Here is a 23,655-nt window from a genome sequence, read left to right as displayed (position 1 = left end):
GTTTTGATTATCTAAATATCATCCAAAAAATAGAATAAAAAAATATGATTTTAATTAGAATCGTTCCTAAAAGACAAGAAATTAAAAAAATTTCAATTTTCACAAGAATATAGATCGCATCTTTGTACACCAGCCGGCAATTGAATGCTATTTCTTCTGCGAGTTAGCCGATTTCATTTTTAACACGAGATACGAAAGGACCAATGCTAATATTCAGGGATAAATATGGACGATTACATACGCGTCGTCTTGGAGGAAATTTCACAAACACCTCTTTACATACACCAGGTACACTTCATTCACTGGGAAGGACAGACATTTCCCGAAATTCAGGTGCCCAAATTCCGGGGACAAATCTGAGCCCTCAAAGGGTTCTTCATCACTACGTTGATGAACTGCTGCTTTTCCGACAGGTCGACCTCTTCGCCCGCCACAGTCCGCCACTGGAACAGCCAGACCAAGTTCGCCACGAAGTACTCCAAGTGCAGCATCGCAAGCCCGTATCCGGGACAGATCCTCCTCCCCACCCCAAAAGGCATCATCTTTATCTCCCTGCTCCCCGTGATGTCGAACCCCCCGCCTTTGCAATTCAAGAACCTCTCCGGCTTGAACGCCATCGGGTCCTCCCACACTTCCGGGTCCCAACCCATCTCCGCCACCATGAAGTTGATGGTCCCGTCCTTAGGGATCATGTACCCGCCCAGCTCCGCGTCCTCCGTCACCGCGTGCGGCACCACGAAATGCGCCGGCGGGTGGCGGCGCAGCCCCTCCAGTACCACCGCCTTCAGGTAGCCCATCCTCTGCACGTCCTCCTCCTTCACTTGTTCCGCCCCTTGTCCAATGACTGATTTGATTTCACGGTAGAGCCTCTCTTGGATTTCTGGGTACTTGATCAGGTTGGCCATGATCCACTGCAGTGCCGTCGACGTTGTGTCGGTGCCGGCGTTGAGGAACTCCCAGCAGAGGGTCACGAGCTCGTTCTCCTCCAGCTTCCTCTTCTCCTCCGGCAGCTCCAGGTCCAGGAGCGTGTCCACGTACGGCACGATCCGATCGCCGTTGCCGTTGTTCCCGTCCTCCTTGTCTTTGCTCAGTTGCTCTCGCTTGCCGTTGAGTCGAGCTCTGATGAGCGGGATGATGACGCGTTTCCGACACTCGCAGAGCTCATAGAACTCCTTCCACAGCTTCCGGAGCACGAGCTTGCTCAGCCGCGGCCAGAAATTGAGCACGCTGAACCCTCGTTGACCCAGCAGCAACCGTCGCTGAACCTCCTTGATCTGCTTAATCTTCTCCTCCTCGAGCCCGTCTCCGAAGCACATGAGGACCAGCAAGCAGAGCATGGCATGCTGGAAGTGGTCGAGGACGCGGACGACGCCGCCAGGCTGGGACTTGAGCTCCGCCGCGAGCACGTTGAGGACCCACGCGCGGGCGCGGGAATAGGAGCGGAGGCGGGAGGGATGGAGGTTCTCCGCCGTGAGGTTCCGGCGGAGGAGGCGCCAGGTGGGGCCGTAGGAGGAGGAGTTGATGCTGTGCTGGTTGGAGGAGAGGAGGCGGGCGGCGGCGGAGGCCGGCGGGCGGTCGGCGAAGACGGCGCCGCGGTGGACTAGGGCCTGGTGGGCGAGAGCCGGGGAGGAGACAAAGATGGCGGGGCGGGAGCCGATGTGGAGGGTGACCATCGGGCCGTAACGGGAGCGGAGGGAGCGGAGGACGGGCTCGAGCTCGAAGGACTTGCGGAGCCATAGGAAGTCGCCGACGACCGGGAATTTGAGCGGCCCCGGAGGGAGGCTCTTCTTCTTTTGGGCGGAGGAGAGGAGGTTGAGGGTGGCTCCAAGGAAGGCGGCGACGGAGAAGGTGACGAGGATGAGAAACCAGAGATCCATCTCTTGCCTGCCAGAACTCCTCCTCTTCTGAGTTTGACGAGGTAGACCAAATTAAGGATTTGCAGGAGAAGAGTAGGGATTTTTTAACTTTATCGATTCCTACCTAACGCCGTTGATTGATCGCGGTTCGGAAATGTACAGGTGCCTCTCCTGAGAACGACATAATTTTTAACTTTGATTTGACTCGGTTAGGTTTCATGAAGTTACCGGGAACAAATTGGGTTTTTTTCTAATTTAATTTTTTTAAAATAAATATTTACGAAAATATTTTTTAAAAATAAATATTTACGGATTTGGGCCTCGTTCGGCAGCCCAACTGCCGAGCAAGGTTTTTTTTTTTTTTTTTTTAATTTCATTTTTTAAGTGTTTTAATTATTTATATTTATAATATTTAGTTTATTTCGTATTTTTTTAACATGTTATATTTATTTTATTCATAATTTTTTTTGCGAAGCTTATCTTTATAACATAATTAGTAATAATTAATAGAAAAAATTATTAAGATCTATAATTCATAAAATAAAATTGATAAGATATATGTTGGAAAAACAAATGCGAAAACGAACACGTAACACAAGGATTTATGTGGTTCGATCAAGGTGATCTACGTCCACGGACGAGGCAAAACGAAATTCCACTATGAACAAGGAGAGTACAGATTACGGAGATCGATTTTCGATTGAACAAAAGCACACGGCTCACTCGTCTCTTACATAAGGAAAATCCTCAATACCAAACGAAAAGAAACCCTAGCCGCGATATAAAAAATAGAGCCCAAAAAAAATTTTCTCGGGGGCATTGCGAACTAAATCTCAATTTTTCCTCCACTTTTTGGGCCGCGCAAAAATATGTCGGGCCGGGTGATAAACTGGATCGGATACATAAAATTCAAGACATATTTAACAATATATGAAATTAATTGAAAATATTCATAATATAAAATTGGTAAAATATTCATATAAATAATGTTGTAATTATGCAATTCGATCGGCTAAAAAGATTGAAAGAGGAGGAAAGAGGGAAAGGAGGGTTCATTTGATATCAAGAAGTAGCACCGAAGGGAGAAAAATGCAAAATTGACAAGGAAAACGGCCGTTGTCCCACACAAAAAGACAAACCCACCTTTTTCCTCGAAAAACGACGTTTTCCTTGTAATTATGTAATTAATTTAAAATATTCATAAAATGAAATTGGTAAGATATATGAAAAAAAAAAATGAGATTTTCATAATATATTCATCTATTGGATAGATGTAAATCCAACCGGAAGGTGAAATGGTAACGTGTCAAGAACCGGCGGATCGGGTCGACGATATCAGATCGGGCTCAAATTCGGTCGGTTGAAGGGAAACGGCGTCTTAATCAATATACACTGCTGTTGGCGGTGATGAACGATGGATTTTTGCGATTGGGGATCGCCTAGATGGGTTTTTCTATTTTTTTAGTATTTTGGGGATTTTTTAATTGCGGCTTTGTAATTTTGGATTTTTAGAAATTATGAAAATCTCAATAAATATTATAAATATCAATAATTAAAAAAATACGAAATGAAAAAAAGTTTGTAAGATATATAAAAAAAAAAATGTTGTAATTAATGTTAAAATTTATTAAGATCTATAATTAATAAATAATGTTGTAATTATATAATTAATTTAAAATATTCATAAAATAAAATTGGTAAGATAAATGAAAAAATGATATTTTCATAATATATAACAATCATCAACTGTAATTACATATACTAATGATTTTGTCCTCCTCTATGACCTCATGTTCCACAAGTAAGTCGTCTCCGTTGTTCGTGAAGTCTAGTATTGTACCGACGTCGAGTACGAGAATCCGGATGACTAGGATGTGTGGATGACGAAGGCATATCTTCCGCAAATATGCCCCGTTCGGATGGTACATATCCTACTGTATGAGGGTATTGAGAAAAAGGAGAGAAATCAGATCCATAAGGCTCGGCAGAAGTAGCTGGAGTTTGCGGCAGTGTATTGTCAAGATATTGAAAATCGGATCCCCCGTGAGATGGGCCAGCAAACCGTGCAAACCCCGAAGTGAAATCTGACTAGCGAAATCCTAGAGTGAACCCTATAGTAAAATCTGCTCGGCCACACCCCGGAGTGAGCCCCGGAGTGAAATCTGTCATATGATACTCCAAGGGATAGGGGACGACATCACAACCTGGATGATCTCAAGTAGTCCTCCGCATTGGCTAAACAGTCTCGGGAGGGTCATAATCCCGCGGTCCAACGGGTGCTGCTGTAGTTCTTGATTGGGGCGGTGGCATCATTGTGAGCCGTTTTTCCTCATTACGAGCGTATGACATTGCCCTAGCTATATTCCTCACAACCGCCCGAGATCGACGAGATGGGTTGATGTTATGTATGATATGTAAAATTTGTTCAAAACCATCACTCTGGTAATGATATCAAAATTAATAAAAGTTATGAAATAATAATAGATCACGTTACTAAAAAATAATTAATGAATGAAATTGAAAGTATTTGCACAAACCGTTACACTCATTGCGGCCCCCGGAATAGAAATCCACCTGCGGGTATGTCTACGGTACCACTCTATATATCCCGAATGATAGTGAAGTGCCTCCGTTGTAAGATCACCATTGACTATGTAATCGACACGACGGTCCCACGTATCAATCCACCGTCTGTGTTTACCTACCAAATCCTTCCCAATTGGCCTTAATTTAATATCATGCAACGTCGTATGATCACGCGGACGAGTAGGTATTGGCTGCTGCATACCGAATCGAAGAAGTACTCGGTCTGGATAATGCCACTCAACTATCCAATAACGGATGAGTGGGACACGAGCCCTCCAACTATCTTGTCCCCGTCGGCGATAATATGGTAGAGCCTCCAGAATGTTATTGGGGTAGGGCTCTCAAATAATCCGGTATGGTAATAAAACATATTAAATTAAATCAATAATTAATTTATAAGCTAAAATTACATTAAACTTGTTAGTTGCTATCATTACTTACATCTTCCGATCTCATTCTATCAAGTTGATAGCGCAAATGTGGCAACGTATGTGTAAGGACCTCCGTTGTCGGTAGACCTTGACTCAAGCTGCATAAACAAAAAAAAATGAGATTTTCATATATTATATGCACTGGAAAAAAATTAATGACTCATGAACTAAAAAAAATAATAGATCACTTACCGACTACCGAGAGGTGCATCTTCTAAAGGATCACGATCCGCCGGGGATGGAGCGACACATCTGAAGCACTCGCATGCCCAAATCTGCAATACATGTAGGGCATCTCCAATTTGATGTTTTGATGGATCGGTTGCACTACATAGCTCCCAATATAACCATGCAAGCGCTGCTGAACCCCAACCGCATTGCGTAGGGTTGTTGAGGTTCGCCAACAGTGGAAGAAACAACAAACTAACCCGTGCCCCTGATTTATTCGAAAAAATACATCCTCCAATTAGACGGAGAATGAACGCCCTAGCATGCTATACTATAATGACGTCATCGGCATCCGGAGGGAGATAATCAAAGTGTTCTCTCAGCCCGCCTAAGTTTATCTGCGTCCCATGCAAATTAGGTGGGCGAGCACCGAGTAGATCGTCACAGAGAGTGCCCTGATTGAAATCGGTGCGGCCGATGCTCGCACGTCCATTTATGAGAAGCCCCGTGAGCACCGCTATATCCTCAAGCGTAATCGTACATTCACCTTTCGGCATATGGAAGGTGTGGGTCTCGGGTCTCCACCGCTCGACCAACGAAGTAATCAAATGTCAATCTAGCTGAAAATGCCCCAACATATAAACTCCATAAAATCCCGAAGCTTGAAGATATGGGAGTATGCGTGGATCAAGTTCATCCACGTGCAACTGGATCGCTAACATCTAAGAAGTGCATTTTCATCTGTCCGTGAAATGTGATATGAACTATTAGTAGCAATTTTGATATTGGGGTTACGAATGGCGGATGAACTACTAAATTTCTCAATTACTTGAGCGTTCCATACGGTCTCTGATCTATGTCGGGCCTGTCGTGTAAGTAGTGAATCATCCCGAGGTCCCGGCTGAATATGAGTCTTTTGTGCCGTATCTACAATTGTCATATTATCTCCATCATTAAATTGACATATCTAATGTACATATGGAGCAGAAGCAATGAATAAATATCGTGCAACCGTGATATTATAACATCACAATAAATTAATATATAAAAGGGTACATATTATTTAGTATAGGTAATTTACATACTTACAAAAAAATTTAGTATAGGTAATTTACATAATTCACAGAAGTTTACCAATGTATGATCTATTACGTAATTGCGAAATGAAATGCACATGCGGATGCCTAAACAAAACCCGAATGCAACAAAGCAAGATGATCCAGGATATCATAAAAACAAACATCACATAACTAAAAACCAAATTACACAACGAGTTCAACGAAAAGGGATACAGCAGTACGAGGTTCGAAGCTTACAACAAAAAACTACCAAAAGGAATCCAACGGACGAGTCCAAATACGAACGCAATCCTACGAGGGCATGAAAAGGTAGATAATTTAGCTACACCTAGAGGTCGGGCCCACTATCTTCAGATAAGTCCTCATTAGCTACCGGGTCGTAATCTACAAAAGCGTCTCACTCTTCAGCCTCTTCGGGGTCGGACTCGGTGTTCAATAGGTCATCCAACTCGGGCTCGGACTCGGAAGGTTCTCCCGGCGCAACGTCCGCATCGGAGGGCTCGACGATCCGATCATCTGCAGGGGGTTTGGGGGACTCCGATTGCTCGCCTTCGGGCTTGGGCTCAGGGTCGAACACTTCACCATCCGCGGGTCTACTATTAAACCAGCTCGGAATGATACCATTAGGCATCTCAAAAGTCCTAAGCGGTCCATGTTCTACTTCTCCTTCTTTATAGAACCAAGCTTCAAAGGTATGTGGGATCCAGCAATCGCCCTCTTCATCGACCCGGACTATGCTTCCCTTCTTAATGTAGACCTTATCCTCACCTACCGGGTACTCGGCGACGATCGTATCAATGTCCATCGGTACCCCAAAACGCTTTGGCGGCATGGCTAGAGGTTAGCGTGCGGAAAAGGTTGTACCACGAAGGGGTGAGATTTCATCTCAATAAGTCAACCCTAAATCGTTAGTAGGCCAATACTACTTCCGAACAATTCTAAAATGCGTCATATACAACCATTAATAACCAAACGACGATACATCAACAACAATTCAAGAATTAATATACAAGTGGAACTGGACTTCATACTATATCATTTCAAGCAACATAGATTCACAAGTCTATAATATAAAATGTTAGGATAGTCACAGAGATTCTCAACTCGATGGGCGGGCCCGCGTATTAACACCTCAACCAATCATCAAATATTATTTCGCACATACAAGATCGAGTATTAAATGCATCAATAAGGCAAGTCGTCCTATCCATGACTACATTCTATAACCGAACATAACTCATCCTAATTTACTCAGCCTTTTATCAAGAATTACGGTCGAAATTCGGAATGTCGCACGACCTGTGTGCACAAGTACTCCTGTTATGCCCCGATTTCCCACATATCGAGCAATGGATGCGGGAATTGCTACAACTTGGCGTCCTCCAGTCCATCTCATTATGTATACGTGATGCACGGGGCCTTCCTTTCTTCCTAATGCGTCACGGGTTTGGCACTAATGGCGGTGCGTCGGGTTCAGACCATTACTCAACATGCCCCAACGGATAAAACATATACCGATAGCACCGAAGAGTTTTATCCAGCGTGTACCACTCATCTACGTACAGATCGTAATCAATTCCATATGCTTGACATGCTGCAATTACGTGGGAACATGGAGTTTTAATCTCATGAAATTTTTCACATGTGCACGTTCGCACGTCTAGACGCATTATCTGTTTATGGCCCCCTGATCCTCTTGATCCGTCACGTCCAGATTTAACTTCGAAAATCTCTCAATCGTAGTCGAAACATGTAACTTCGTGCCTATTTGCACGTTAACCATTTTCCCCGAGTGTTTGACCAGTAAAATGTGTAAATACATGTTCTTGGTCCTTCTATATCCTGTACTTTGTTCTTCTTGTAACAAAATAGTAGACCAACCGATAGAATATCTTCTCCACCATCGCTTTTCTTGTGCGACCACGATAACCCTTCACAGCATGCCATTGATCGATTCAACTAAATTTGTTGTCATTGCTCCATATCTTCTCCCTCCATCATAAGCCTTCATCCATTTGTCCCTTGGAATCCGGTCACACCATGCAGGTATGCGTGCATCCATACCCCTAATTTCGTTCGGGATACGATCGAACTTTCGCTGTTGATTCGCGTAAGCTGTATATTACAATAATAATTAGTATTTCCTTCTCAAATATTGTGAATACGTATTTTCCTCAAATTTTAAAATTTCAAAATTCACCTGCCGCTTCAATAAGGGCTTTGCCTTCGGCATTTTTGAATTGTTTGTCATAGTTGCTTACAAGATGACGAACGCAATATCTGTGGTGGTCATATGGAGGACGCCACCCTACTGTCTCCATTGCTCTTTTAATCCCCATATGTCAGTCTGATATTACACAAATATTGTCCCTACTAGTGACATATGTCCACAACAGAGTCATAAACCAAGTCCAATTATCAATATCTTCCCGATCGACTACAGCAAATGCCAACGGGAATATATGATTGTCGCCATCAAGTGAGGCCACTACAAGGAGTGTTCCTCGGTATTTCCCGTACAAATAAGTACCATCAACAAATATCACGGGCCGACAACTTGCGAAGCCTTCAATCGTCCGCTTGAAAGTCTAAAACATCCGGTTGAAAACGGTGCAGCTTTGATCTACGTTCATGTGATCATCGATCACAAAATAAGAACCTGGATTCCTTACCATCATTTCGTTCATGAACTTTCTCAAAATACCGTATGACTCATCCCATCCTCCAAAAGTTTCGGCAATCGCCATTTGTTTAGCTGCCCGGGTTTTATGATAAGTAGGTTCGAAATGCTGCTTGTCTTGAATCTCCGCCATGAGTGCCTTGATTCTGATATCCGATTGGGCGGTGACCATTGCTTTTATTTGGCTGCATATGTATCTCCGATCAAGTTGTCGATGATCCCGTGATATTTGAGGATGACTACATGTGTGTGGCCCATTGTACTTAACTATTTTCCAAAATAGGGTACCCGCTTTATTAAACGCGCGGAGCCTCCAATCACATGGTCCATTCCGATTACCGCACCTTATCACATATTGGGACTTATTTGTGACATCGCTGCGAATGTGATGATTTCTTATCAGAGAATACTCTTTCGCGACCAACCGTAACGCGTCCCGTGATGGAAATAACATGCCAACATCAAATTCTTTTGATGGATCAAATAACATACGTCTCGGCTTGGCTCTTATATCGACTTGCATCATATCAAAGTCGATCTCTAAATATGGCGGCGGATGTACTAACGGCAATATGGGATTACTACAATGGGTGTCGTAGTAAGTCTCCATATTGTCACCTCCGATATCTTCCTCATCACTGTCATCACTGTCTATCCATTCATCATATTCTTCATCGCTATCATCTCCATCATTATCATCATTATGATAGGGGTCCACGTACTGATTATGTACACCAACTTCATCTTTATCAATATTACAACCTTCTTCGGCCGAATCATTTATTACTTGGTGTTCAGCTATGGTTGCATAAAACCGTAAAAACCCCGTAGCACCGGTCTCAAGTGCAAATTGCTTGATCGTCCTAACGGTACCATCATCACGCACCTCCGTAATGTCGTATATGACACAATTCGATGTTAAAATCGGGAATCTATATATCAGCTTATGAATATACTGGTTGGGTGTTATATTCAACGCGCTCTCTATCGTAGCACGTAACTCATCAAATGTTGATATGTTTGTAAATTCGAACATGATAGATTGTCCGCCTTCGTAATCATGTCCATATTCTTTTTGCACTATTCTACCTCTCCAGTATACAATCGCAACTAATGCAGATGACATTATGCTAAATAAAGAAATTACAAATTATTTCGCACATACAATTCAGTAAATATCGTCCCGAACACATTAACAAATTAATATTATAACAATTAATATATCAAATGAAATAAAATAAATGTATCATATATCCCTAACAATTTGCATGGGCAAATAAAAAAAATTTCAGAGCCAATTTGTCAAAAAGGGAAAAATCATCATTTTCAAAAGCACAGGAAGTCAAATTACCGAAATAAGGATTTGCCCAGTTAATTGTGGTCATTTACTATTTTTGGGGATTTCTCGAAATTTTACCCATTTTTTTTGGAGAGATTTTCCCATAAGGGAAATTTTTTTATTTTTTTAAAATCGGGAGCCCAATATCAATAATAGTCCGTGGCCAGTTGATTTTTCCATTTACTATTTTTCGGGATTTCTCGAAATTTTACCTATTTTTTTGGGAGATATTTTCCCGTAAGGCCAAAATTGTTATTTTCTTTTAAATTGGGGGCCGAATATCAATAATAGTCCATGGCCAGTTGATTGTGGCCATTTACTCTTTTTCAGGATTTCTCGAAATTTTATTCATTTTTTTGGGAGAGATTTTCCCAGAATGGAAAAATTGGGGTTTTTTCCTAATTTAATTTTTTTAAAAAGTATTTACTAAATTATTTTTAAAAAATATTTACAAATTTGGGTCTCGCTCGGCACTTCCACGGCCGAGCGAGGCCCAAATTTGTAAATATTTTTTTAAAAATTAATTTAGTAAATACTTTTTTAACAAAAATTAATTTGGAAAAAAACCCGCAAAATTGTTATTTTTTTAAAAATCGGGAGCCAAATATCCATAATATTCCATGGCCAGTTCATTGTGGCCATTGTAGCATTGAATTGTTCAAATTTTCAATGATTTTTTCCTATTTTTTTTTCTTTTCTATGCTTTTTTATCAATTTTTAATCTTTTTTATTTTATTTTTCCGAATTTTCAAATTATTTTAAAAAATTATTTTTTTGGACTGGGTCAAATTCGGCCTGCGATTCTCGGGTCATCCGATAACCTAAAAATGAATATGGACATAATTGTGAAAATGAGTCCAAAAAAAAAGTTAACTAGATTAGGCCAAACTTTTTGATTTTCCTCGTCTCCAAGTACGCTATCCTGTTCTCTTTCATGGCTTTGTGTAACGGCTCTACTATTAAATTTTTTTTTTAAATAGAGCGCTACAGAAGCCATGAAGGAGAACACGATAGCATACTTGGACATAGGGTAAATAAAAAAATTCGCCCTAATTTCGTTGATTTTTTTTAATCGGGTCAAATGCGGCCCACACTTCTCATATTGTCTATCCGATAACCCTTTTTTTAAGTTATTTTCCTAAAAATTCATTTTAAACTTTTAAAACAATATTTACATTCACAAAAATTTAAAACAAATTACTAATAACCTATATGTAACATAGATGATTCGGATATAAATAACAATCACATAAATAAATCTACACTTACGAAACCGCAAAAAATAATGAAAAAAAAAATTTACATCAAATTATCGAGAGAGCGTACACACCGAATGATGAGCTCAAACTGTGAAGAAAAAGTACCAAATTAATTTAAATATTAATATAAAAACGTAGTACTAACAACATATAAATAAAAATTCATACTTAACTATAAAGAAATGTGTCTAAGGGAGAGCGTTTGAAGGATAGTAAGAGCGTCTAAGAGAGAGACAGTTTGAAAGAGGGAATAAATGAGAGAATGTTTTGAGACGGACGAAGAACGTTTGAAAGAGAGGGAGAGCAACAAAGCGTTTGCAAAAAGAGAAGAAATGAGAGAAGGAGAGGAAGAGGGAATTTAAAGAAGTGAAGAGGGGAGCAGCAGAAAATCTGGAGCATTTTGCATACTGCAGCGCTCGACGCCGCAGTGCGCAAAATGCGGGGGAGAGGGGAGCCCCCACCCTTTCGCGGCACAAACATACGCGGGGAGAGTGCCACACGGAGGGCGGGGACAACGGCACGCAGGAGAGGCGGAAGGGGCGGCACGGAGGAGAGGGGAGGGGGCGCCACATGGGGGAGGGCCCCCCCACCCCCCCGCTCGCTCGGCACTGGCCGCCGAGCGGGAGGTAGGGCCCCCGGCCCGCTCATCACCGTGGCGGCGAGCGGGCCCGGCCCCACCTTGCTTGGCGGGGCTGCCAAGCGATACCCAAATCAGTATTTATTTATTTTTAAAAAATAATTTTGTAAATATTTATTTTAAAAAAATTAAATTGGAAAAAAACCCGAAGAAATGAGGAAGATTACGGACGTTTGCGATGGAAACACGTCCTCTGCCATACGTCGTCGTCCTAGACTTCGACCCTCGAGGTCAACTGTTGACTCTGCCCCCATACGTGCTCCAAGAACATTTATCGACGAGACTCCTAAAATTCCAAGCTCGAACCATTTGTTAGTCTCGGTCCCGAGATCGAAACTTCCGAGGTCTTTACCATCGCGAAATCAACACACGTAAAAGGAAGGCCTGGCAAATGAAACGGCGATGAATAATCTCTTTTGTTTTCACTTACCTCGATTTCCTTTCATGTTATCACGCAAGGACAACTTGTAGTTCTTAAGCAGTTGTAACCGCATGTAGCACTTAGCCAATTTTGCTATGACACCGGCCATGTCGGTTTTATCATCAAATAGATATGTTTGTCAACCACTTAAATCGCTTACTATTGTGTCTCAATAGTTATATATTATGTTGATCGATGATCGTTATTCAGAGTCACCGATTAGTTTTACCATTGTCGATTACTTCGTTGTATAACCGTTAGTAACTATCACATCACTCATTGATAATTATATCGATCTCTTCACCAAGCTCTATATTCGACCAAACTGACTTGGTGTTTGAACACAAAGAGTTGATACGTTTTGGCATAAATAATTGTGTTATTTTATGTAATCATCCTGTAAAGCCTATTATTTATATAAGGTTAGTACCACCAAAAATTCTAAATTGATAAATCAGTAATAAATGTGTCATAAACTAATTTTTTAACCATAAAAAACCCACAAATTGGTAACGAAAAATTTGCCCTAAGTTAGTTTTCATTAAATTTTACCATTAAATTGTTGAGTTATATAACACGTAACGGTTGTCGGGTGTACCGATTTGAGGTTTTTACCCTCCGAGAATGACTTGCGGAGCCATAGGAAGTTGCCGAGAACCGGGACTTTGAGCAGGCCCGGCGGGAGGCTCTTCTTCTTTGGGGCGGAGGAGAGGAGGTTGAGGGTGGCTCTGAGGAAGGCGGCGACGGAGAGGGTCACGAGGATGAGGAGCAAGAGATCCATCTCGTGCCAGATCTCCTCTTCTGATCCGAGTTTCACGAGGTAGACCAAAAGCAGGGATACGCAGAGAACGAGGTGGGAATTTGTCGTGTTCATACAAGACAGGGTAGTCCAAAGAGAAGGTAATGGATGACGTACATGCATGGGCAGCAGATTTCAAAGGGCAACATGTTCGTGGACCTCGCTGAATTAAAGAAGAAAGAAAAAGGCTTCAGCATTACTTCACCCTTAAGAAGATTCGACTAACGGGAGAAGACGCAGAAAGATTGGCCCTGTGAAGACGTTGTTGTTCGGGCAGCAATTCGGTTTGTAACGCGACGGGGCATGAGCCGCCGCTGATCTGAGAATTGCCGTCTACTTTTAATGGATACGGAAGATGCGAATGATAATCATTCTTGAGCTATTACTGGCCAAAAATAAAATTTTTTATTTCTATTATCTTGACGAGTTTTTTAGAGAGAAACGCGATTGATGACAACACAAAATTTTTGTATTTGGAATAAGAATTCGTTCGATAATAACATAAAATTTCTACGGTAGCCGGTCGTCGGACCTCGGACGATCAACGGACGGAGACCGGCGATCGGCGATAGGGATGAGAGAGAGAGAGAGAGAGAGAGAGAGAGAGAGCTCTTATTTCCACTTCTGTTTTAAAAAGTAAAAAGTAAATAATTTCTGACTCTCATTCCTATTCCAAACTTATTTTTAGATTCAAAATTTGTCTTAGAAGTAAAAAAATGAAAATGTTTTGCCAAATGTGTTTCTGTTCCAAATCTATTCCGTATAACATAAAAATAGAAAAACAAACAAACAAAATGGTTAACTTCATTCTCATTGGTAGAAAGGGAAATGCTTCCCTAACAATAGGAACTATACAATATCAATCGTAGATCCACATATCACCACCGTGTATTTTGCATGAAGCACTCATTGATTGGGAGATCCTATGGTCAGAAATAACCGTTATTACCGTCAGATTGTTAGGCTAGCGACTTGGGAGAAATTGGGCAAATGATCTCAAACCACCATAGTTTCTATTATGGAAGGTACATAAGAAGCAGATGTAGACACTGTGCCTTTCAATGGGGGCACGCTAGAGCTGGACTTCCTCTAAAGGAAGAACCTCGGTTTATTATCGTTATTCTTTCAAGAGATACTGGGGATGAAAACAATTATCTCAACTCCCCAACCGACCAACTCAATGTGCAATGTATACATGAAAACATCATGTCAAAGCAACTAATGCAATTTGAGACGTTAACATGAGAATCGATTCAGCGATTCGAAGACAAATTATGAGTTTTCTTCAATGACATAATTAGAAATTAATGGATTCATATTGAAATCATGAAATATCCACGAACCTCAAAATCGTAGAATCACTCTATATCAAAACTATCGGGAGAATGAATAAGATATGGAGGCGTGGCCGAAATACAATAATCGCCTCATAATTATCAACCACAAAATTACATGTTTTCTCTCCACAAAAGCTCATTCTTTGTCGATCTGTCGCCATTGCTGCTGATGGTGCGCATACCATTTTGCCTCCTCCATATCTCCCTCTACTCAATAAGGGTTTGAACTTTATTCGGCAACGTTAACGAGAGCTATTGGTGAAATCTAGTAGCGCGGTGTGGAAGGGGGTGGTGGGTCCTCGGTTTATTGATTGAATTGGAAGCCATGAAGGTTTTCCGCCGCAGCAACATAAATGAAAGTTTGGAGAGCACGCGAGAGTGCGGAAGAAGAAGAAGAATAAATTGCCATTGGACCCCGAGCGATTTATCTCACAGAGTCACCGGTTGCCAGGTTCTCGCAATTCCATGGAAACTTTTTCGACTGAGCCACCGCCGCGTGCAGGCGGGCTTCCACAGAGTAGGCCCAAGCCCATGCCCGGAACACATGGCCGGCCCCCATCTTCACTCGGCTTGTGTTCCACAATCAATCAAACAATTCGCCAAGAACGCAAGTGGGAGATCTTTTGAATTTCAAGAATGACCGTGTTGCAATGGCGTGTAGAGTGGCAAGCCAATCAAAATTTGACCGATTTGAAATTTGTAGATTTTTCTTAACCCCTTCCCAGCTGTTATTGATAGCTAGACTTTTGCTCTCTACTCGGACCTGATGAAGAAAATGACATCACTTCTATATAACTTTGTTTGATTACATACAGTATGACATTCTAATTTAATTATCGATGCAAGCCCAAAAAACATCAGCAATACTACAATTTACATTGGTACTCACAAGGTAAACTCAAAACTTTTATGAATGGGTTGAATGCAATAAACATGTGTAGATTACTCAAATTCATTATCTCGTTCTTGAATAGCTTAAGCGAAATTCGATTTGATGCTCGACCTACTCAAATAAGTAACAAAAACATTTATTTCAAATCTATATCAGCAAGTAATATAATTTGACAAGTCAAATTCAAATTGAATCTTAAATTGTCTAAAAATGGGGGAGAAATTAAAAAAAAAAGTAATTTTTTATATAAAAAAATAAAATAAAAATCGAAAAAAATTAAATTAAATTAAATTAAATTAAATTAAAAAAAGAATTGTCATCACTTGGTTATTCTCGAAAACAGAAATCTGATGCAATTATTAAACACCTTTTGATTCTCGAAATATCATCCAAAGAACAGAATAAAAAAAATACAATTTTAATTAGAATCATTTTTTTTTTATCAGAATCGTTGTCAAATATGCCTTAAAAGACGAGAAATTAAAAAATTTCAATTTTCACAAGAATATGGATAGCAAATACTGGGGTGCACCAGCACGCACTTCCCTCTCCTCACGTGACAGGCTCGAGGGAAAAAGGCCACGCCTTCACCCATCTGGAAAATGACCGTCGCGTGACCCTAGCAACCCCACATCTGAAAAGTGAAAACTAACACCCCCGCGATATCCGTACAATATTATGGACGACCCAGCTTTTTCTCGGTCGTTCGAACTCGCTTGACTCGGCTCAACTCAACTCGGCCCCTCTCTCCCTCTCTCGTGTTCCCTCCCATTTCTCTTTCTTCGCCACCCAAAGAGAAAGAGAAAGAGTAAATCTGGAGTTCGTCGATGCAGGCTTAGCTCTTTGCACCCATCGCCAGGTTCGTCCTCAATCCTCGTCGTGCGACTTTTACGTTGCGTTCCTTCGTGAACTCTCTATCTAGGCTGTAGGTGGGTCCTTTTTCTTGTCTTTTTGGCCTTTCGGGTGTGGTTTTCTGTGTTGGTTTGGTGCTCCGATGGAGAAGAAAATTTCCCGTAACCCATGTTTGACGAGGGAGAAGATGACGAGGATGAGGAACCAGAGATCCATCTCTTGCCTGCCAGACCTCCTCCTCTTCTGAGTTTGACGAGGTAGACCAAATGAAGGATTTGCAGGAGAAGAGGAGGGATTTTGTAGTGTTCATACAGGACAATGTCGTCCAAAGAGAACGTAATGGATGACGTCCTTGCTTGGGCAGTAGATTTCAAAGGGCAACATGTTCATGGACTTCGCTGAATTTAAAAATAAAAAATAAAAACAAAAAAGGCTTCAACATTACTTGACCCTTAAGATTATTCAACTAACCCGAGAAGATGCAGAAAGATTGGCCCTGTGAAATACATTCGGTTTGTAACGCGACGGGGCATGACCCGCCGCTGATATGAGAATTGCAGTCTACTTCTAATGGATATGAAGGGCACGAATGATAATTATTCTTGAGCTATTACTGGCCAAAAACAGAATTTTTTATTTCTATTATCTCGACACGTTTCTGAGAGAGAAACGAGATTGATACCGACACAAAAATTTTGTATTCGGGACAATAATTTGTTCGATAATAATATAAAATTTCTACGGTGGGCGATCGTCGGACCTTAGACGATCGTCAGACGAAGACCGGCGATCGGCGATAGGGGGAGAGAGAGAGAGAGAGAGAGAGAGAGAGAGAGAGAGAGAGAGAGAGAGAGAGAGAGCAATGAGAAGAATTTTTATTTTTATTTCTATTTCAAAAATTGAAAAGTATGACTCTCATTCCTATTCCAACCTTATTTTTAGATTGAAAATTTGTTCCAGAAGTAAAAAAAAAAAATGAAAATGTTTTACCAAATGTGTTTCGACTCCAAACATAATCCAGATAACAGAAAAATAAAAAAAAACAAACAAACAAAATGGTCAACTTCATTCTCATTGGTAGAAAGGGAAATGCTTTCCCGATAGTAGGAACTGTACAATATCAATCATAGATCCGCACATTATCACCGTATATTTTGCATAAGACACTCATTGATTTGGAGATCTTGTGATCAGAAATAACTGATATTACTGTCAGGCTAGCAGCTTCGGAGAAATCGGGCAAATGGTCTCAAACCTCCATAGTTTCCATTACGGAAGGTACATAAGAAGCGGATATAGACACTGTGCCTTTCAATGGGGGCATGCTAGAGCTGGACTTCCTCTCAAGGAAGAACCTACGTTTACTGTCGTTATTCTTTCAAGAGATACTTGAGACGAAAACAATTATCTCAATTCCCCAACCGACCAACTCAATGTGAAATATATACATGAAAACATCATATCAAAGCAACTGATGCAATTTGAGATGTTAACATGAGAATCGATTAAGCGATTTGAAGACAAATTATGAGTTTTCTTTGATGACATATAGCTAGAAATGGACTCATATTGAAATCGTGAAATGCCCACGAACCTCAAAACCGTAGAACCACTCTATGTCAAAACTACCAGAAAAATGAATAGGATATGGAGGCGTGGTCAAAATACAATAATCGCCTCATAATTATCAACCACAAAATTACATGTTTTCTCTCCAAAAAAGTTTATTCTTTGCCGATCTGTTGCCGTTGCTGCTGATGGTGCGCATACCATTTTGACTCCTCCATATCTCTCTCTAATAAATAAGGGTTTGAACTTTATACGGCAACGTCAATGAGAGCTACTGGTGAAATCTAGTAGTGCGGTGTGGAAGGGGTGGTGGGTCATCGGTTTATTGATTGCATTGGAAGCTATAAAGGTTTTTTGCTGTAGCAGCATAGATGAAAGTTTGGAGAGGCGCGAGAGTGCGGAAGAAGAAGAAGAATAAATTGCCATGGGACCCCGAGTGATTTACCTCACCTAGTCACCGGTCGCCAGGTTCTCGCAACTCCATGGAACTTTTTCGGCTGAGCCACCGCCGCGTGCAGGTGGGCTTCTATGGAGTAGGCCTAAGCCCATGCCCGGAACACAAGGTGGGCCCCCATCTTCACTCGGCTTGTGTTCCACAATCGATCAAACAATTCGCCAAGGACACAAGTGCGAGATCTTTCAAATTTCAAGAATGACCTTGTTGCAATGGCGTGTAGAGAGGCAAGCCAATCAAGATTTGACCGCTTCGAAATTTCTAGATTTTTCTTAACCCCTTCCTAGCTGTTATCGATAGCCGGAGACTTTTGCTCTCTACTCGGACCTGATGAAGAAAATGACATCACTTCTCTATAACTTTGTTTGATTGCATACGGTATGACATTTTAATTTAATTATCGATGCAGGCCCAAAAAACATCAGCAATACTACAATTTACATCGGTACTCACAAGGAAAACTCGAAACTTTTATGAATGGGTTGAATGCAATAAACATGTGTAGATAACTCAAATTTATTATCTCGATTCTTGAGACAGTTTAAGCGAAATTCGATTTGATGCTCGACCTATTCAAATAAGTAACAAAATCATTTACTTCAAATATATATCAACAAGTAATATAATTTGAAAAGATAAATTCAAATTGAATCTTAAATTGTCTAAAAACGAGGGGGAAATTTAAAAAAAAAGTAATTTTTTTATATAAAAAGTTAAAATTTGAAAAAAATTTTAAAAATTTTAAAAATTTTAAAAATTAAAATAAAAAAAAGAATTGTCATCACTTGGTTATTTTTGAAAACAGAAATTTGATGCGATTACCAAACACCTTTTGATTATCGAAATATCATCCAAAGAACAGAATAAAAAAATATAATTTTAATTAGAATCATTTTTTTTCTTAGAATAGTTGCCAAATATGCCTTAAAAGACGAGAAATTAAAAAAATTCAATTTTCACAAGAATATGGATCGCGTCTTTGTACACCAGCCTGCAATTGAATGCTATTTCTTCTGCGAGTTAGCCAATTTCATTTTTAACACGAGATACGAAAGGACCAATGCTAATATTCAGGGATAAATATGGACGATTACATACGCGTTGTCTTTGAGGAATTTTCACAAACACCTAATTACATACACCAGGTACACTTCATTCATTGGGAAGGGAGGACATTTTCCGAAATTCGGGTGCCCAAATTCCGGGGAGAAATCTGAGCCCTCAAAGGGTTCTTCATCCCTGCGATGATGAACTCCTGCTTCTCCGATAGGTCCACCTCTTCGCCCGCCACAGTCCGCCACTGGAACAGCCAGACCAAGTTCGCCACGAAGTACTCCAAGTGCAGCATCGCAAGCCCGTATCCAGGACAGATTCTTCTCCCCGCCCCAAAAGGCATCATCTTTATCTCCCTGCTCCCCGTGATGTCGAACTCCCCGCCTTTGCAATTCAAGAACCTCTCCGGCTTGAACGCCATCGGGTCCTCCCACACTTCCGGGTCCCAACCCATCTCCGCCACCATGAAGTTGATGGTCCCGTCCTTAGGGATCACGTACCCTCCCAGCTCCGCGTCCTCCGTCACCGCGTGCGGCAGAACGAAGTGCGCCGGCGGGTGGCGGCGCAGCCCCTCCAGTACCACCGCCTTCAGGTAGCCCATCCTCTGCACGTCCTCCTCCTTCACTTGTTCCGCCCCTTGTACAACGACTGATTTGATTTCACGGTAGAGCCTCTCTTGGATTTCAGGGTACTTGATCAGGTTGGCCATGATCCACTGCAGTGCCGTCGACGTTGTGTGAGCGCCGGCGTTGAGGAACTCCCAGCAGAGGGTCACGAGCTCGTTCTCCTCCAGCTTCCTCTTCTCCTCCGGCAGCTCCAGGTCCAGGAGCGTGTCCACGTACGGCACGATCCGATCGCCGTTGCCGTTGTTCCCGTCCTCCTTGTCTTTGCTCAGTTGCTCTCGCTTGGCCTTGAGTCGAGCTCTGATGAGCGGGATGAAGACGCGTTTCCGACACTCGCAGAGCTCATAGAACTCCTTCCACCGCTTCCGGAGCACGAGCTTGCTCAGCCACGGCCAGAAATTGAGCACGTTGAAACCTCGTCGACCCAGCAGAACGCGTCGCTGAACCTCCTCGATCTCCCTAATCTGCTTCTCCTCGAGCCCGTCTCCGAAGCACATGAGGACCAGCAAGCAGAGCATGGAGTGCGGGAAGTGGTCGAGGACGCGGACGACGCCGCCGGGCTGGGACTTGAGCTCCGCCGCGAGCATGTTGAGGACCCACGTGCGGGCGGGGGAATAGGAGCGGAGGCGGGAGGGATGAAGGATCTCCGCCGTGAGGTTCCGGCGGAGGAGGCGCCAGATGGGGCCGTAGGAGGAGGAGATGATGCTGTGCTGGTTGGAGGAGAGGAGGCGGATGGTGGCGGATGGGGGCGGGCGGTCGGCGAAGATGGCGCCGCGGTGGACGAGGGCCTGGTGGGCGAGAGCCGGGGAGGAGACGAAGACGGCGGGGCGGGAGCCTATGTGGAGGGTGACCATCGGGCCATAACGGGAGCGGAGGGAGCGGAGGACGGGCTCGAGCTCGAAGAAGGACTTGCGGAGCCATAGGAAGTCGCCGACGACCGGGAATTTGAGCGGCCCCGGAGGGAGGCTCTTCTTCGTTTGGGCGGAGGAGAGGAGGTTGAGGGTGGCTCCAAGGAAGGCGGCGACGGAGAAGGTGACGAGGATGAGGAGCCAGAGATCCATCTCTTGCCTGCCAGCCCTCCTCCTCTACTGAGTTTGACGAGGTAGACCAAATTAAGGATTTGCAGAAGAAGAGGAGGGATTTCATAGTTTTCAGACAGGACAATGTAGTCCAAAAAGAACGTCATGGATGACGTACATCCATGGGCAGTAGATTTCAAAGGGACAACATGTGCATGGACCTCGCTGAATTAAAAAAAAAAAAAAAAAGAGGCTTCAACATTAATTCACCCTTAAGAATATTCAACTAACGCGAGAAGACGCAGAAAGATTGGCCCTGTGAAGACATTGATGTTGCCGCCGCTGATCTGTGAATGATAATCATTCTTAAGCTATTACTGGCCAAAAATAGAACTTTTTATTTTTATTATCTCGAAGAGTTTTTGAGAGAGAAACACGATCGATAATAGCATAAAATTTTTATATTTGAAACAAGAATTCCTTTGATAATAATATAAAATTTCTGCGGTAGCTGGTCACCACACCTCGGACGATCGACGGACGAATATCGACAGCCGGGGATAGGGATGAGAGAGAGAGAGTGAGTGAGTGAGAGGGAGAGAGATGAGGATAATTCTTATTTCTATTTCTGTTTCAAAAATTAAAAATTAAAAAAATTCTGACTCTCATTCCTATTCCAAACTTATTTTTAGATTGAAAATTTGTCCCATAAGTAAAAAAAATGAAAATGTTTTACTAATTGTGTTTCAGTTACGAATCTATTCTAGATAACAAAAAATAGAAAAACAAACAAACAAAATGGTCAACTTCATTCTCATTGGTAGAAAGGAAAATGCTTCTCCGACAGTATGAACTATATAATATCAATCTTAAATCCACACATCATCACTGTGTATTTTGCATGAAGTACTCATTGATTAAGAGATATTACTATCAGATCGTCACGCTAACAGTTTCGGAGAATTTGGGCAAATGATCTCAAACCTCCATAGTTTCCATTACGAAAGGTACATAAGAAGTGGATGTAGACACTGTGCCTTTCAATGGGGGCATGCCGGAGCTAGACTTCCTCTCACGGAAGAACCTTCGTTTACTATCGTTATTCTTTCACGAGATACTTGGGATGAAAACAATTATCTCGATTCCCCAACCGACCAACTCAAAGCAACTAATGCAATTTGAGATGTTGATGTGAGAATCGATTAAGCGATTCGAAGACAAATTATGAGTTTTCTTCGATGACATAACTAGAAATAGACTCATATTGAAATCACGAAATACCCACGAACCCCAAAACCGTAGAATCACTCTATATCAAAACTATCAGGAAAATGAATAGGATATGGAGGCGTGGCCGAAATACAATAATCGCCTCGTAATTATCAACCACAAAATTACATGTTTTCTCTCCACAAAAGCTCATTCTTTGCCGATCAGTTGCTGTTGCCGCTGATGGTGCGCATACCATTTTGCCTCCTCCATATCTCTCTCTACTCAATAAGGGTTCGAACTTTATTCGGCAACGTTAACGAGAGCTATTGGTGAAATCTAGTAGTGCGGTGTGAAAGGGCGTGAGGGGTCATCGGTTTCTTGATTGAATTGGAAGCCATGAAGGTTTTTCGTTGCAACAGCATAGATGAAGGTCTGGAGAGACGCGAGAGTGCGGAAGAAGAAGGAGAAGAAGAAATTATCGTGAGACCCCGAGCGATTTACCTCACCCAGTCACCGGTCGCCAGGTCCTCGCGATTCCATGGAAACTTTTTCGGCTGAGCCACCGTCGCGTGCAGGTGGGCTTCTACAGAGTAGGCCCAAGCCCATGTCCGGAACACAAGGCGGCCCCCCATCTTCACTCGGCTTGTGTTCCACAATCAGTCAAACGATTAGCCAATAACCCAAGTGGGAGATCTTTCAAATTTCAAGAATGACCATGTTGCAATGGCGTGTAGAGAGGCAAGCCAATCAAGATTTGACCGTTTTGAAATTTGTAGATTTTTCTTAACCCCTTCTCGGCTGTTATCAATAGCCGGAGACTTTTGCTCTCTGCTCGGACCCGATGAAGAAAATGACATCACTTCTATATAATTTTGTTTGATTACATACAATTCGACATTCTAATTTGATTATTGATGCAGACCCGAAAAACATCAGCAATACTACAATTTACATTGGAATTGTAGCACAAAGCATTAGGTGCTCACAAGGTAAACTCAAGCTTTTATAAATGGGTTGAATGCAATAAACATGCGTGATTGCTCAAATTCGTTATCTTGTTATTTAACGGCTTAAGCGAAATTCGATTCGATGCTCGACCTATTCAAATATGTAACAAAATCATTTTCTTCAAATCTATATCGACAAGTAATATAATTTGAAAAGTTAAATTCAAATTGAATCTTGAATTGTCTATGAAGCAATTCTACGGCAGATATATTTGTTGGCGTGAGTTGTCTATTAAGACTAATCGAAGAAATTTGCAGCACTAATTTGAAGCTTAATTTGTGTTATATAATATCCTTATTTGGATGATAAACCAGATTCTTAACCTAAGATAGTGAATAGCCTAGAATAGCTTTGATAGTTTCTTCCTTGTACAAATATATG

At 41.9% G+C, this 23,655-nt stretch overlaps 2 protein-coding genes across 2 annotated transcripts; both read right to left on the bottom strand.

Moving 5' to 3' along the window:
• Window positions 1-316: 316 nt before the first annotated feature.
• Window positions 317-1,931, bottom strand: LOC115750135 (cytochrome P450 89A2-like). Its single transcript, XM_030687308.2, has one exon. It carries the CDS (start codon window positions 1,875-1,877, stop codon window positions 330-332), a length of 1,548 nt encoding a protein of 515 aa, XP_030543168.2. The 5' UTR covers window positions 1,878-1,931; the 3' UTR covers window positions 317-329.
• A 17,584-nt stretch (window positions 1,932-19,515) lies between these two features.
• On the bottom strand, window positions 19,516-21,145 carry LOC125315349 (cytochrome P450 89A2-like). The gene has a single exon (XM_048279865.1). The coding sequence runs from the start codon at window positions 21,094-21,096 to the stop codon at window positions 19,516-19,518; it is 1,581 nt and encodes a 526-aa protein (XP_048135822.1). The 5' UTR covers window positions 21,097-21,145.
• Between the last annotated feature and the right edge of the window lie 2,510 nt (window positions 21,146-23,655).

This window comes from Rhodamnia argentea, chromosome 1 (genome assembly GCF_020921035.1).
Source record: "Rhodamnia argentea isolate NSW1041297 chromosome 1, ASM2092103v1, whole genome shotgun sequence".
NCBI classification, from domain to species: Eukaryota; Viridiplantae; Streptophyta; class Magnoliopsida; order Myrtales; family Myrtaceae; genus Rhodamnia; species Rhodamnia argentea.
Note: the sequence above shows the minus strand (reverse complement) of the source record. Positions and strands in the feature narration are given on the sequence as shown.

Excerpts from the sequence above, each read along its gene's own strand:
- LOC115750135 (XM_030687308.2), bottom strand. The coding sequence starts at position 1,877 with ATGGATCTCTGGTTTCTCATCCTCGTCACCTTCTCCGTCGCCGCCTTC.
- LOC125315349 (XM_048279865.1), bottom strand. The coding sequence starts at position 21,096 with ATGGATCTCTGGCTCCTCATCCTCGTCACCTTCTCCGTCGCCGCCTTC.